General features: G+C 35.2%; 1 protein-coding gene across 5 annotated transcripts in view; it reads right to left on the reverse strand.

The window, feature by feature from the left end:
* ATP2B1 (ATPase plasma membrane Ca2+ transporting 1) overlaps positions 1–17,592 on the reverse strand; it is a 128,285-nt gene that overhangs the window by 39,279 nt on the left and 71,414 nt on the right. For all 5 annotated transcript variants that reach the window (XR_003133372.3, XM_025439411.3, XM_025439409.3 and 2 more), the window contains exons 3-6: positions 11,909–12,106; positions 6,124–6,378; positions 5,906–6,031; positions 2,039–2,179 (exon numbers count right to left, since the gene is read on the reverse strand). Coding sequence is in view for 4 of the 5 variants with exons in the window: in XM_025439411.3 (XP_025295196.1) it covers positions 2,039–2,179; positions 5,906–6,031; positions 6,124–6,378; positions 11,909–12,106 (720 nt within the window). In the remaining variant the exon portion in view is untranslated. The remainder of the gene's footprint in view (positions 1–2,038; positions 2,180–5,905; positions 6,032–6,123; positions 6,379–11,908; positions 12,107–17,592) is intronic.

Here is a 17,592-nt window from a genome sequence, read left to right on the forward strand (position 1 = left end):
ATGAGAAGATGCAACTTAGATGTTCATTCCTGGGAACATTTTTGACTGGATTAATGAAAACAGAAGTTTAAGATCTTAGAAAAAAAAAAAACCCAAAACCGTGCTTGTTAGAAAAGATATTGTGGGGGTCAGCAAGAAAGCTGCAAGCTTCCCTTCCTTTTTAAACAGGGTCCATTGACCTTCGACTCCTATAAGTCAGGATGCAGCACCATGTATGGTTAAGAGCACAGACTCTTGAGTCAGACAAGCAGGTCTGATCTGTCACTTACTAGATCTCTGACCTGGAGCAAGTACATAACTTCTGTAACCAGCAGGTTACTCATCTTTAGGTCGTTGTATGGTTTTAAGGATTAAGGAGATAATGCACATAGCATTCAGTAAATGGTCATTATTACTGGTTTTCAAATTGCCTTCCACTCCACCTTAAGAAACCTAAGGAAGCACAGGGAGGGCTACGTGAGGACTGGGGCAGGAGAACTTAGAATGGGGGTCTTGCTACTTTCTCTTCCAGTCAGAACTTTTCAAGTATGTTTTTGTTTGAACGAAAAATCCTGCAACTGAAGACAAAACCCAAAGAACAAAGCATCCAAATATTAAAAGCATGGCTGTAGTTACAGCAAACCAAAATTTTAGCAAGGTTTTTGTTTTAGAAGATCTCAAAATACTTATGTTTAAGAAGGAAATATGGGCTTACTATCCTAAGTAAAATTAAATAAATCCAAGTGGTTAAACCACAGTAAACTGCTGTCAGCCTAAAGAGAAATAACTGTGGAGGAGCAATCCTGAGTGGGAGAAAGGGGTGGTAAAGTAGATACTTAGAAACAGGGTGGGGAGAGCTTTTTAAAAAAAGTAACACGCTTGAAGCACCTGGGTGGCTCAGTCAGTGAAGCATCTGCCTGTGGCTCAGGTCATGATCCTGAGATCCTGGAATCCTGTCCTGCATCTGGCTCCCTGCTCAGCAAGGAACTTCCTTTTCCCTCTCCCTCTGCTCTCTCTCTCTCGAATAAATAAATAAAATCGAAAGAGAAGGAAAGAAAGAAAGAGAAAGAAAGAAAGAAAGAAAGAAAGAAAGAAAGAAAGAAAGAAAGAAAGAAAGAGAGAGAGAGAAAGAGAGAAAGAGAGAGAGAGAGAGAGAGAGAAAGAGAGAAAGGAAGGAAGGAAAGGAAAGGAAAGGAAAGGAAAGGAAAGGAAAGGAAAGGAAGGGAAAAAAGAAAAGGAAAAGGAAAAGGAAAAGGGAAAGGGAAAGGGAAAGGGGAAAGGGGAAAGGGAGAGGGAGAGGGAGAAGGAGAGGGAAAAGGAAAAGGAAAAGGAAAAGGAAAAGGAAAAGGAAAAAGGAAAAAGGAAAAGAAACATGCTTCCAGCAAAGTAATTTTGAGCAGTCACCCAACCTTCTTGTATGATCCTTGTGTATAAGCTATGCTTATAAATTTTTGTTGAGGATAGAACTCTTGTAGGGATAGCAGATACAATGGGACAATATCAAATTTCTAAAACTTTGATATCAAATATTTTGGGCTAAATGCAATAAACATAATAGGAGTCAGAGTAACGTTTTCACCTATTTAAGTATAGAGTGGGAAATGTGAATAGTAGAAAACTTGAAATAGATGAAAAACTCAATGAGACCAAAATGTGATATGGTTGACAAAGCTATGAATTAAGAAGCAAAAAACATAAGCAAATAGGAAGTGAGAGTTTACATGTTGCTCGTAAAGTAATAGAAAGATGCTAAAACTAAAGAATAAACAGAATAAATAAAGCCAATGAAAGTGTTCAAGATGCTGAACTTGTATGGCTATGGTAAAGGAGATTAATGTGTTCACTAAAGGCTCTTTATGGACTACAGTGTCTACAAGGAAAATTGGGAAATGGAAGGGACTCCATTAATTCTACCACTTAAAAGTACTATATCGAGTAACTTTTTGTAGATCATTTCCTATAAGAACCTCATAAAAGAAGTACATTTTTCTGTGTCCTTTCTTATGACCAGCTGCCATATTTCCAAATACCAATTCTTACAGAAAACTGCCAATCTTACTTTTCTTTTCCTTTTTCTTTTCATCCTTCTTTTCTTCCTCTTCACCTCCAGCTCCAAGTAAGGTAAAGATAATTCCAGTTTGAGAATTAACACCTACAGCAGTAACGACCATTCTTCCAGAGCCTTCCATTACATGAGTACCTACAGCAACAGAAAATTTTTTTTTAATTGCTATGGCTTTTTTCCTCTTACCCTCAAATTTCAAACTTTACTCAGAATTGTCTTTGATATCCGGTATTTAATAAGATAAACTCAGTAAGACATTAAGTAAAACCCAAATTCTTACACTTAAGGTTTTAACTCTGTAATCCATCTCATCTGAATTCAAAGCTCCCTGCACACTCATGTATCATGGGATGCTGGGCAAATTCTAACATCTCAACTATTCACCCATAAAATGAGGATAATAGTACCTGCTGTTTATAAAAATAATGAGGTTCAAATAAACCTACAAATGTAAAGTGCCTTTGCACACTGTCTGAAATTTGTGGGTGTTCAAGGAATACATATTAATTTTAATTGTAAAATTACCTTCACCATTACTGACATTTCTGAGAAACACATTGCTTAAAAAAGAAATATGCTTATAAGCGAAAGGATTCTGCAGCAACAAATGTCCCATTTACCACACCAAAGCCCAAATCTCTGCCTAAACCAGCTTTCATCTCAGTCAGCCTAGATTATTGCAACAGCCTCCTAGCTAGTCTGTCTTTCCAGTTTGCCTGACATCAGTTTTAATCTTCCTAAGATATGAATTTTCTCAGAAGTGTCTCATGGCTCAAAACCATCGGATTCTAAACTGCATACTGGATTAAGTCCAAAGTCTTCTCCCTGAGATCAGCTAACCTCTCAAACTTTTTATCTACTACTCTAACATAATATTCCATTACAGAGAGCTTTGGAACAGAAATGGGAACACTGATTGTATTTTAACTGTTCCTTACAACAATCCTGCAAGTTGGTAAGCATTATTTTTCTTATTTTCTAGAAATTTGCCCAAGGTTATACAACAATTACAGGTCAAGACAAAGATTCAATCCAGCTCAGTCGGGGGTAAAGGGCATATTCTTATCATACAATACCAGTAAGTTTGCTTTGCGTTCTCCAACGTGTACATCCACATCTCTACACCTTTCCTCACTAATTAAAAGGCTCCCCATCTCTCTATTGTAATATTTTTGTGAATTTTAAGTAGCTTTCAAAAGCAATTCTTTTTCTAAGCTCTCAATATAGTCTTCTTTACAGTTATCGTATTTGATCTCTGGGTTTACAACCATATGGGGGCACCATCTTATATACCAAGTCAATTAATGCACAAAGGTTATTTGCTAAATAAAATCATAAAGCATATGGACTTATTCCAGTAGTTAAAAACGTAAATATATTTATTAATTATTGGTGAACTTATCCAATGTGAATTTTTTTAGGCCTCTGACTTTCTTGCTTTTATTCTTTGTTTTATTGTTAAGTAGGCCCCAGCCCCAGCGTGGACCCCAATGTTAAGCTTGAGCTCAGACCTGAGTTGAGCTCAAGAATCAGATGCTCAACCAACTGAACCACCCAGGTGCCTCTGATTTTCCTGCCTTTTAAAATTTATATTCTGAATATTTCCTAATTACCAGCTTGTCAGTGAAAAAGCAAAGAAAACAAACGAAATTCAGGACAGTTTTTACTGAGCAACTTCTACATTTAAAAGGCAATTTCTTTCTTTTAACAATTCTGGCTTTTAGAAGATTTCTATTTTTTTATGTTCTATTCCTCCTTAACACAGGTAACCAGATGCTGGTGGTTAATGTGCTCAGGCAAAGTAAACAGTTTTTGTTCTGGTCATATCCCCACTGCTAACTGAATAACTGCTTTTAAAAATCTAAATTTAAAAAGCCAAGAACAGCAGTGAGAGATGGCATCATGAGAATAAATTTAAAAATAAATGCATTTTATGTTTTTTAGTACATTTTTGGAATAGGGAAATAAATGCAGAAAAACTTTCCCACCCACATTACGATAAGGGACTCTGCAAAGTTATTTCAGTCTTTTCTTAACCATGGAAAATTTACAGCGTTCTTGTGGGGTACACTTGGTGTGTTCGGAACCTGAGTCTACATAAAGCTTACTAGCAAGCTGTTAAAATAAAAAAGGACCAAAGTTCAGTTAAAGGACACCAATCTGAAGAGCTAAACACTTTGTAGTAAGCTAGATGTACATAAAGGTCCATGCAGTGCATATGGCAAAAAGTCAAAAGAGTACCACCTCAGTTTGCCAAATTCTGTGGCTCACGCAGTCTATGGTATTAAGGTATGATCAAATTGCTTTCCCTTCCTTGGAAAGACTATATATATAGACTTTACCGGCTAACAAATACAATTTCTCAGAAGTATGGCACGGAGTAAGCTAAATAAGTATAAGTTGTACTTATATATGCAAGATATATGTATTTGGAATGAATTACAAATACAGCCATGTAAAGAAAAAACCAAACAGGATGTTCCTGGTAGTGTAGGATTTTGAAGGTATACAAATCCTAAGATGTTTCTGGATAGGCCTCTATTATAACTGAGACCTCTACCCTTTAATAACGGTGTTTATAAATGCATACATATGTAATTACTCTGATTTTTAGTAGTGGGATATTTTATAATAAGCTTTTTAGGCACATATTTGCAATCTTAAGAATGAAAAATTGCAGGTGCCAAGTTATTACATAGTTAAATCAGCAAACATCTCCTTATGATGTATAAAATGTTGGCATTCCATTAACACCTGAAAATGGTAATAGAAGATAAATAGGCAACACTCTGCTTGTTCTGGTATAATTCAGTCTAACAAACATATGTAAACAACTGTCTTATAGACAATTTTGTAAATTCTATAAGGAATACTAAAAAATTAAAAGAGTAAAAAACTGGAAATCAAATGTGAAAGAACTGGCATGCTTTTGGAGTCAAGTTGTGATACTCTGGTTTCCTCTCATTCAGCATTTTTAAAGGCCAGTTTTCCCATCATTCCTTCATTCCTTCCCTTTCATTTCCAATTAACCTCAGGTCAAGCTACCAGTTACTGCTAGAAAAGCCTCCCAGTTAGACACCCAACTGCCCATTTCAAACAGTACCCTCATCTGTAAAAATCGTACTCTTTATTCTCAGAACATCTCTTACCTATGTGCAAATTCAATCCTCCCTAGTAGATGTGGTGTTACTGCTACGTCTACTGTTGATTAGTCATGTAATCTTTGATAAATTTTAAGGATTTTATCAGTTCTTAAAAAAAGTCTTTTGTAGATCACCATCGAGAATTCGTTAATTTGCTTTAAAAACAATCATTCTTTAATTTTATACATCAATAGGCCTTAAGAATAAATGTAAGATAGAAAAAGAGAAAAGTAGAAATCATCAGGCTTATGTTTTAGTTTTATCATTACACTAACATGAACAATGACTCTCAAAATCACTTTTTTTTTTTGGACTCAAGCTCCTCATTTGTAAAATATGGCTCTGGATTCAAAAATCTCTAATATCTCTGCAAACTTACCAAAAAAAAAAAAGTCCCTAAGGAATATAAGGGTGGAATCTAATATAAAATACAGAATTGGGGTAGCCCGGGTGGCTCAGTGGCTTAGTGCCACCTTTGGCCCAGGGTGTGATCCTGGAGACCCGGGATCGAGTCCCACGTCAGGCTCCCTGCACGGAGCCTGCTTCTCCCTCTGCCTCTCTCTCTATGTGTGTCTCATGAATAAATAAATAAAATCTTAAAAAAAAATAAAATACAGAATCTTTCACATCGTCGACTCTTAGGGAAACTGTGTTCAATGACAAATGGCATATAGTTGTGGAAGACAAAAAAGTTCAAAGATACAAAAGAAATTCATACCTGATAGAAGTAAGGGATCCTTATCTAAAGACTTCTTAACATGATCAGATTCACCAGTCAATGAGCTTTCATCAATTTTAAGATCATTGCCCTGAATCAATATGCCATCGGCTGGAAGAAGATCACCTAAAACAAAAAGCAATGGTATGCTAAATTATAAACAAAATTACAGTAACTTTACCTGTAGCGTTAAGAAGTATTGGTCGTTTTTTACTTACCATATTTCACCTGAGCAATATCTCCAACAGTAATGTCAGCTACAGGTATCTGAATGACCTGACCACCCCTGATGACTGTGAACTTCTGTTCTTGTTCAATTCGACTCTGCAAACCTCTAAACTGTTTTTCCTTACTCCAGTCATTGAAAGCTGTTACTAATACCACACACACTACTGACAAGAGGATTGCAGCTCCTTCAATCCAACCAGTTTCACCTTCACCTTCTTCCTCTCCAACAGAAACTTCTCCACAAACTATATGGAAAGAAAGAAAATGCTGATCAAAAACAAAACAAAACAAGATTCTGAACTGATGACAACAGACATGCAATAAGTTAATTATGATGTTTACATACCTTGTTAATTTTACTCTAAATACCCTACTGAACCCAAAGCATTCCACAATGATAAGAATGCTTACTATGTCAAGTTCCCTGCCACTGAAGAATTCTCACCCTAAGGATAGGGAGGCAGTCGAGGGTACTAGTTAAGAGTGGGGACACTGGGGAAGATGAAATCTTCCAGAAGGCAAGCTACTGATTTTTGAGACTCAAGTTTCTTCAAATTACGATATCACCTTCTCCAGAGATGTAAGAATTAAATGAGAGAACACTTTAAAGTAGGTAGAGCAATGGTTGAGAATTCCTTTGCACTTGACCCATGGTTAACGCTATTATTACATGTGTTAGACAAGATGTACATGAAAACTTAAGAATTATGTGCTACCCATGAATCATGTTTTATTTACTGTACAATTTTACAGGAGTACAAGAAAAACTTAGTTTCCATAACATGAAAAGGTAAGCCAGATGCTACTCATTAATCCAACTATATGGGCACCTACTCTAGGTGCCAGACACTACTTTAGGAGCTGGGGATATAGCAGTAAATAAAGCACACAAGCTCCCTCTCCACATGAAACCCATATTCAGATTGGTATGTGCAGATGGTATACGAAGAATTCAGGTCATAAAACACAAATAATTTCAGATATCGTAAATGCCATAAAGAAACTAAAGGATGGTAATGTGCTATCAAGTGAAGACCGAGGACTGCGGTTTGTGTGAACACAGAAGGCCCCTCTGAGGTGTCCCTGACATTTGAGCTAGGAGTCAAATGATAAAAGGGAACTAGCCATATAGTTGCTTTAGAGCATTCCAGGAAGAACATTCCAGGGAAAGATTAAAGAAAGAGCATTCCAGGGAAAGATTAAAATCAGTACAAAGGCTCTATGGCGCAAAAAAGTTCACATAAAAACGGGGGGTGGGGGGGAAGAACCCCCAAAAACTCAAATTTAAGGTCAACAATGTTGAAAAAAGAACAATTAAATAGCACTGTTTAGACTTTCAGCTTTAATCTATTTGTGAGTCTAAAATCAATTCAGTGGCTCATGATCCAGCATTTTAAAAAATGAAACACAACAAAATAAAAGGGATATACATGTAGTAATGGTAAGCATTGTTTCTTAAAAGTTTACCACTTTGGTTACTTATAAATTTACATGAAGGAAAATGTTCTTTTGCATTCTTATATAGAAGTTCTTTCTTACTGAGGGTTGAGCTGAAAAGCCTGAAAAATTAATAGTTCTCTTAGGACAGGTAAAGCAGGAAAAAAGATCATTCAAAGAAAAGAATGAGTAAATGAATGATACCAGATATGATTAAAGCATATTTCAGAATAGAGAGCATGAACCAAAGAAAATGATCTGAAGTATAAAGATGCTGGATAAAGATTAATCCAGGAGGGGTATATGGGAGATGAAGAGAGAGAATACAGAGACTGGAATAAAATTAACTGGTGGTGAATTTGAAGGGATGATATAAATTAATAATAATAATAATAATAATAATAATAATAATAAATCCTGAGGCCCATCAGCAGGATTCAACCATCAATGGGTACAAAAGCAAGTTCCCCAAAAGAGATGGCAAGACAACCCGTTGAGAGCAAATATTAAAACTTCTCTCTGAATTACATTTGAGCTAAAGAAATGACCACGTATTATTGTACACAATAACCAGTTAAATGAATTTATGGTTTACAATGTTCTAAATGGCAGGAATGATAGGACAGTTTCTCTTCCACGTTCCCCTTGCCCAAAAGATAGATTAGCTCTCTGCATTAGGTAAAGCAACTCTGGACTCAGGGACAGATGAAAGTTGAAATACTATGTTGACCACTTTCACCAACTTGAAATGCAGCTGAAGTATTATCTTCCAAATGAAGCATTTCAATGGGTTTTGATCTTACTGGTTAAAAATTTAAAAATGCAGTACTTGTAACAATGTGCAAGAACAACAGATTGAGAGAAGATGCAATTTACCAGTCATATGTCAAACAAAAAGGTTTGTGTAACTGGTAGATGGGAGTGAAAATAAGAATCATTAGTGAGTAGACTTCTTGCCGTTTGGATTTATATAATGTTTTAAAAGTTTCTTTTCAGCTATAAGAAACATTAAAACCAAGTTCTGAAATAAATTAAACTCAGACCTAAATCAAGGTTAAATCAAAACTATAAAATATAATAATGTGTATTCAATCATGTTATCAATAATGACATTTTACAGTTATTAAACATCAAAATTTTAAACCTCACTGCATCTTGTAATTATCTCAATTTATATTTTTGCATATGTTTAAAACTATGCACATTATAAAAATACTGTATACACATTATGTAGATGACTTTAAGTATATATAATTCATGAATGGATCGTTTGGAGATACATGCTCAGATTTCTTCCTGATTAGGCATATATATAATCAAAAAAGCTTAAAAATCAATGCAACAGAGATTAGAGGGGAAGGAATTATGAGACAATTATATCATTCCCAGCTTTAAATCTCACATGCATATTTAGAGGACTATTCCAAAAGAGAAAATGAAACAAATTGGTGTCGTATTTCCATTTCATATATAGTTCTACTTTAGATTATACAGATAAAGTTAGAATGAGTTTGAAACAGATGGTAGTAAAATACTTATAGAAATATTTCCTACTGATGATCATTACAAATTTTCAGAGTAGCTGCAACAAAAAATAATTGCAAAGGCCAAGTTACAAAAGGATTGTAGTTCCAGTTTTATATCTATTTGTATTTTAATAATGCTTTCAGTAAAGTCCAAGCACAAATATTATAATAAAAAAATCTATTTCACCACAGGGTTCTCTGTAAACATAGTCACCTAAGAGAAATGCACAATCTAAATTCAGTCTATGCTCTCTACTGTTTAGCAAATATTCCTTTCTTAAAAATCACCACTGGAGCTACTTCGTGGATGGTGCATTATGTGTGTACATTAACAGTATATAAAAAGTAGTTCTGAAAAAGTATTGTCCAGGAACCCCAGGAGGATCTCTCAAGGTCAAAACTGTCTGTAATAAGACTAAGATGTAATTTGCCTTATATTTTAGGAATGTGTAGAATTTTCCAAAGCCATGGATACACAACACACTAAATGCAGAAGCAGATGAGAATCCAGTTATCTTCAATTATGCCAGACATTAAAGAGATACAAGGAAATGAAGAACACCATTACTACTCTTTTCGTTATTTCATTTAAAATTTCATTAATAATAATTATAGTAATTATAACAGCACAGCACTTAGTTATAATTTTTAATGCAATGATAAAATGCTTTTAAATTCCTTGATTTTAATTAAAAATACAGTAAATATCTACAATATAAAGTTATATAATCAAAAGTTCTTTTGAATTTTTAACTTTGAATGTAAAGGTGTCCTGAGACTAAAAATCTGAGAATCATTGGTAGTGACTAAAGACTAAAGACTCCTTTACAGAGGGTTTTAGTGCTTATTTTCACACGAAACAGCACTAGAAGAAATTTTGAGAATTTACATTTCTAGGACTACAGATTTACAATTAATGGGTTTCCTTTTCAAACAAGTTACTACTTAGTGTTAAGACATAATGTGATAAAAAGATACAAGTACACTAATAGATATTTAAAAAATGCAAACACTAACATTTCATCACCCTCTAGATTTTTGACTCTTTTTAAAGTGTCCTATGACAGACACTGACAACTCTAGTGTATCTTTCCAGTTGGATATCTAATGCCAGTATTTTCCATAAGCAAATTTGGGAAAGGGCTTGTCACTATATTCTACAACTGAAAGCAGTGCAAGTTCCAAAAAGATTTGTCCTTGTAACAAAATCCACTCCCACTGAAAATAGTTTTTGTTAATCCTCTTAGGATATTGGGGGGAAAAGCTTAAAAAGTTAAAAAAAATTAATAATCTTCCAACTCACTAAATTCTAGAATACCAATTCCCAATATTCTATCATGAGAGTTGGGTAAGTTGAACACTACAGAACTTAGCTGTATGTTGCTGAATATGGTATGACCTTTCTGTCATATAACAAGATAAACACCTTTCGGCCTACTCATGTGTGCACACATAAACCTACCTGAGTCAACTACAGACACACAAAACAAACTTTAAAAATCTGTGAGAATACAATAAAAAATGGTATATAGCAGTAATCCCTAAGAAGTGAGATTCTGGGTGAATATTATTTCCTTCGAATTGTCATTTTTCCCTCCCATCTTCCTATGGCAAAAAAAGTATTTAATACAAATATGTACAAGGTTCAAAAATAATTTGGTTTAATGTTATAAGAATATTGCCTAAATTTCTTATTTAGATCAGAGATTCTCAGCCACCGGCAATTTTGCCCCCTATGAGAAACACAACAATAACTGAAGACATTTTGGTTGCCTCAACTGGTACGTGGTACAATGCACGACAACAAAGAATGTTCTGGGGCAAAATGTAAACAGTGCTACTGCTGAAATACCCCAATATATACACTGATCTCATGTAAACTGACCTACTCTGTGGCCAACTTTCTCCAACAAAAAAAATACCCAAAACCCAACTCTCACATGAGCTCCAGGCATACCTTTAATGGAATTACTTTAAATCACTGCCTAAGCCAACTTTTAGAGTTAGCAAATATTTATCAAAGTCTTCATAACTTGAAAAGGCTAAGTTTTCACAAACATATTGGTGCATCACTCTTCTGATATATAAAATATTAGTGGTTTACTCTATAGTTATTTAAATATAGTCACCAAAATCCAAGCTAGATTTCTCAGCAGTTATAGAATATATTGTCAAAGAATATTCATTTTAAATAAACTTATTAAAAAGAGTAAGAAATTTAAAAGAGAAAAGAAGAACAAAGAAAAGTGGGAAACAAAACCATTTGTAGCTACAAGTTAAAGTAAATATACCATCAAATAATGTATTTTTCCATTGGTCAAGACACTTTGTAGTACAAACATTTCTAGAATGGCAAGGCAATAATACCCCAATCATGCATATAGCAACACAATTTAAGAACTTAAAAAATAATGAATTAGGGAAGAGAATAGAATTTTGCTTTCATAATTATTTCCAAGATCAAATAAAAATCAAAACTATTTCAATATAGTGTTCAAAGACCTTAAAAACTGTGATGGCACAAATCACATCATCTGTATGGCTTAGCTCCTTGCCAACACATGGTATGCACATTTTGGCAGGTCTTTTAACCTCCATATTTCACTTGGAGATGACATTATCTCATAGGATTACCATAAAATGATCTGAGATGGTATATTTAAAGAACTATTAAAAGTACTACTAGAATGGTATTTAGCATGGTCAATGAATGCTGATCTGCTATTGTCATTACATTTAAGTAAGCAAATGAACTGAATTTATTAACATCACACATAAAAATCTTTTCCCCCCCCTTCCCCAATTTACTTACGTGCATTATCCCCTTCTGGAGGTTGATAAAAAGAAAGGCCCAATGATACTATGGCTGCAATTTCTAGTATAATTAAAGTGACATCTTGTAATGCTTCCCATACTAATTGAAGAAAGGTTTTTGGCTTTTTAGGAGGTATAAAATTCTTTCCAAACACTGCTTCTCTTCTCTCTATATCTGCAGGGTTTCCACTTAAACCTAGTGAAAAGAAACAAATTTCAGTGAAAAGTTTCACTATTTACAAATGAAAATACCTATTTAAGACATATTCATTATACTTTAGATTCCAATTCATAAAACCCTATCAAAAAGATTTTAATGTATTACACCAAATGTACAGAATTTGAATCACTGAAAAAAATGTGTACAGTACTTTAAAAAGACATTTGAGGTAGCTCAAGACTAGATTAAGAATTCTCACTTTTCCAAACTGCTTACTTTTTTTGTACTATCTTATACCATCTTTTAGACTGCCAGAGACCAGAACTGGGATGACAGTTGGATTTTATATTGTAATTAAACACTTCTTTGACCTTTACTTAGGATTTTTTCCATCCAAAAGTGGGTAATTATGTATTTATTTGATTGACTTAACAGCATCTTGGTTATTAACTCAATCAGTGAAAATTTTAGATTTTTACTCTCATTTACTAAAGAACAATGAGAAGTTAATTTATCACAAACCCTAAAAATTTCTCTACTAAAAATGGCTGTCATACTTGGACTGATAAGAGATTTGCACGTCACAAAGAACCAGGAAACTTGGGCTGACTTTTCTTTTGAATTTTATATTTGGGATTTATTTCCGGCTTAAGAAATATGTAGTGCTACTGACTGCACCCACTGTCACTGCAAGGGAAAAGGTGCATTACAGGACATGTATTTATTACCTGAAGTGTGGAATTGAAAGCTACGAGGGAAGAGGTTAAGAGCTGGCTGGATGAACATCAATTTTGCCTTTCCTTCACCCTATCTAGCAGGTCCTCCTATAATTTAACCCTGCTGATCCTATCAAACCTAGATATATTCCCATTCACTAACGCAATGTATACATTTACCTTTTTGTTGGGGATAGGTATGAAAAGACGGGCAGCAGTGTCTTATGACTTGTTTCCTTAGTCTGTTTAAAAATATCAAAGAAGGAGGCAAAGGTACCAGAATGATACACCTTTCAATTTATTGTCATAAATTTAAAGGCATTAATTTAGTTAACTAATCTCTCTCTCTCCCTCTCTCGGCGGGGAAGGGAAAGAACAGCAAAGGAGGAAGACAGAAAACAGTAGATAATGGAAGGCTCTTGGTTTTAAGCGTTTCAGCTAGTAATCCCAATGTAGAGGCAGGCAAAGAGTACAAGAGAGAACAAAGAAAGTATACTGTTAGAATAAAAAGTAAGAAATGAATATAAACATTTTAAGGTAATTATTTATGTTGTTAAAGGTATCAAGAAGATTCCAGATGTTTTCTTTAGCAACTGTAACAAGGTCAATCCATTCTGGGCATTCGAAAGCATTTTAGATTTCTGATGACAAAAGACATCATCTAAAAGTTTCCCCGGAGCTCCAGGCTTTGAGACAGAGTTCAACAGGAGAAAGGAATCAAAGGATTGTACTAATTGTGACTGGGGGAAAGACAGTATGAGAGAAGAAACTGGCAAATTATAATTTAAGATCCACACAGTTTCTTCAGACTAGAGCAATGCCCTCTAATCACACCTGGCTGCAACCAGTTAGCACTGGTCCATGGTTTAATTGAGGGATAGGACAATGTAGTAACATTTTCCACAAAACAAAATTTGTTTTAAAGTTTAAATATTGTAAAAAAAAAAAAAAAAAAAAAAAAAAAAAAAAAAAAATAAAGTTTAAATATTGTAATGTTCTGAGATTATGTGCTTGTTGCTTTTTGAATTAAGTGTCTTTTTTTTTTCATAAAAAGATATTAAATAGTTTGTTTTGCCTTATGTTTTAATGATTTTTAAAGATAGATTGATTATTTATTTATTTATTTATTTATTTATTTATTTATTTATTTATGACACAGAAAGAGGCAGAGAGGCAGAAGCAGGCTCCATGCAGGAAGCCCGACATGGGACTCGATCTCGGGTCTCCAGGATCACGCCCTGGACTGAAGACAGCGTTAAACCGCTGAGCCACCCAGGCTGCCCATATTTTAATGATCTTACTAGCAAAAATGAAAGACTGCATTCCTCTCCCGTGTCTCCAATTTTTTTCCTAAGGAATCTGTCTGAAGATACTGGTTTTAGCAGTTTAACTCACGCTTAATAGAGCCGATCATTAATTATCTGTATCTGACACCTAGTAGTTTTAAATGTCAGCATTATAACCATAAAAATAACTGACCAAAACTTACATTGGTTAAATAGAGGGCAATATTTTATGTTAATGTGGATAAAAACAGCCAAAGATTGTTTAAAAATGTAACTGGAGGGAATCTGGAAAATGAAAAAGCAGCTGGTCCTAAAGGTTACTGTCATTCTTCTACACCACTGACACACATATGAACACACACCTAGGACATGACATCAATAAAGTCATCTGGTTTAGGGGATCCCTGGGTGGCTCAGCAGTTTAGCGCCTGCCTGAGTCCCAGGATCGAGTCCCGCATGGGGCTCCCGGCATGGAGACTTTCCCTCCTCCTGGGTCTCTGTCTCTCTCTCTATCATAAATAAATAAATAAATAAATAAATAAATAAATAAATAAATAAATAAATCTTTAAAAAAAAAGTTATCTGGTTTAGGAACCATCAGATTTCAGTTCACCTACTGAAATTTTGCCTATGTGACTTAACTTCTGTGGTAGTTGGGGGACAGGCATTAATATTTGTTGGTGTAACTTAACAAAGTTATTTAGAAGGGCCTAAGAAGGCATAAAGCATCAAGTTATAAACTATAGTGTAATAGCTATTAAGCTAAATTAAGGGGATGATAAGTTACAAGTTGAACACTACAGGTTTTAATTGCACTGGGGGCAGGCAATATATTTCTATTAATATAAAATAAACATATAATCTAAATATAATGAAATTAAGACTTTTACAACAATAGTCTGTTATCCAGTAGATATTTACCTAACATCTACTACTTTCAAGGATTATTCTATGTCCTGAGGAATCACTGTGAACAAGACAAGTCATAATACATTCACCAAGCTTATATCATACTGGAGGGAAACAAATAGACAACTAAAGTAACACAGAGAAGACTAGTATTTATTCTAAGTGTAACAGAAACCTTTCTAAAACAGAAGGGTTTTTTTTTTTTTTTTTTTTAAAGATTTTATTTGTTTACTTGATGGAGAGAGACAGCACAAGCAGGTGGAGCAACAAGCAGAAGGGGAGGGAGAAGCAGGCTCCCCACTAAGCAGAGAGCAGAGAGTGGAGCTTGAACCTGGAACCCTGGGATCATGACCTGAGCCAAAGGCAGACATTTAACCGACTGAGCCACCCAGGTGCTCCAAAAGGGTTTTAAAGTACCACAGTAATAATTGATCTCATTTAAATTGTTGTGTGAAGTATGAATTGAAGAGTTCGAGAGCACAGGGGAAAAAACCAGTCCGGTAGCTATGGCAGTGCAGTGAGAGATGATGGTGGCTTGTATATGAGTTTTTAACTGGATCTGCCAATTATCTTATAAAAAGATTAGACAAAACTTGCTAAACAATTCGACACGAATGAAAGAGAAAGAAGAAAGAATGTCTAGGTTGGGGGGGGGTCTACACATTTATATGAATGGATAATAAAGACATTTACCAAAAAATAAATAAATAAATAAAATAAAGACATTTACCAAGACAGAGCAGGCTTTGGGAACTGCAGAATTAAGTGGGAAAAGAGAAGCAAGTGCTAATGGTTTTCGTTTTATAGATTTACACATGAGATGCCCAATAAATAATCAGGTAGAAATGCCTGTAGACTGCTTGCTAGCCATATTTGGAACTCAGCAAGAGGTCTAAATGTCTAAATCAGGGAATCATTAATGCATAGTTGATTCTGGAGCCATGGGCCCAATGAGAACTGCCAGACAAGGGAGGAGGGCTGAGGACAGAGCCTTGGAACTCTCTCAACATTTGAAGGTCAGATAGGGGAAGAAAAGCCAAGGCAACCCAAAGAAATGGGTGGGGGTAAGGAGGGGCTCACAAACAGGCTCATTTATATGAAAACAGGCTCATTTATATGGAAGCCTAGAAAAGTAAGGTTGTTTTTTTTTTTTAAAAGATGACGATGATGTGGATGACTATACAAAGGAGTAGCATGAAGACAGAGCATGGATAATTGCCTTTCACTAGACGGAGGCTGATAACCTTGAAAAAGCTTAGTGTTGTGAAGAAACTGATTAGAAAGAACTGAAGATAAAATTAAGAATTAGAAAGTGAGTGGAAACTATGATTATGGAACATCCAGGAGTATGATGCAGTAGAGAAAAAATAAAGCAGTAAAAGTGAATTAAAGTAGGTAAATAAAACCCATAAAAAAAGCCCATTGGGTTTTTTTCCAAATGAGTGATAAGATATTAAGGCAAGTAATTTGCCAGTGGAAATAATTAAATAGAGAAGATAACACAAGATGCACAGGCTAACACCAGAGCAAAGCCTTTGAAGAAGGGAAACAGAATCCAGGATATGTTAGCCTGCTTGCTCTAAGTTCTAGAAGAGGCTTCTGCTGTTAGGAAACAGAAAACAACAGTCCTTGGGGGAAGGGGATGGCTAAGTGGGTGAAACTGGTAATGAGACTACATGGTCCTAGTTTTAAAAATAAAGTGGATATAACATGAAATCATTAAGTATAGCTTATGAATAAAGGTAACGACAAATCTTCCACCCAGTCCCATTGGCTCAGTTGATTGTAGTGTAGTGGTAACGAGGTGAAAGGGATGTGTGGCACTCATCTCCTTAGGCCCAGTCAGCTTCACAAACAAAGTATATTTTTAAAAACCATCAAGCAGCTGTAAGAATGAATAAAGAAAACCTGATTTAAAACAGAGTTGGGGGGCATCTGAGTGGCTCAATGGTTGAGTGTCTGCCTTTGGCTCAGGTCATGATCCCGGTCCTGGGATTGAGTCCTGCATCAGGCTCCCTGCAGGGAGCCTGCTTTTCCCTCTGCCTATGTCTCTGCCTCTCCCTGTGTCTCTCATGAATAAATAAATAAAATCTTTTTTAAAAAATCAATGTTAATAAATAAAAAGGAGTTGGGGAGCCATAAAGGGAGAATTCTCATACATGTAGCACTCATGTCAACTTAAAGGACCAGCAGGAAGGAGGAAGATTTCCACATGCCTCAGTAAAAACAAACTGCCCACCATTCTTAGTCAATGAGAAAATGCCACAACCCCGAGCTCTTGCTCTTCTCCAATGAAGTTATGTTCAAAATAACTCTCCCCATCTCCTCTAGAACCTAATAAAAGCTAGCCTCCCCTGTCTCTTCAGACTTGCCTCTGGTTCACCATAGTCTGCTTCTCCTTAATTGCAATGCCACTATTACTCTTAAATAAACTCATCTTTAATTAAATTACCATTTGTTTCATTTAAGGTAGACATTACCTGGTGTCAGAAGGGGGATGAGAAGGCGCTGAACCTCTACTGAACTAATGACACTCAGAACTGTTTTGTGGGTCTCACTTGAGTCCCTTGAGCTCTTCATTTCTGTGAGTTGTCTCCTTCGTTTCAGTTCA

The sequence above is a fragment of the Canis lupus genome, chromosome 15 (assembly GCF_003254725.2).
Source record: "Canis lupus dingo isolate Sandy chromosome 15, ASM325472v2, whole genome shotgun sequence".
NCBI classification, from domain to species: domain Eukaryota; kingdom Metazoa; phylum Chordata; class Mammalia; order Carnivora; family Canidae; genus Canis; species Canis lupus.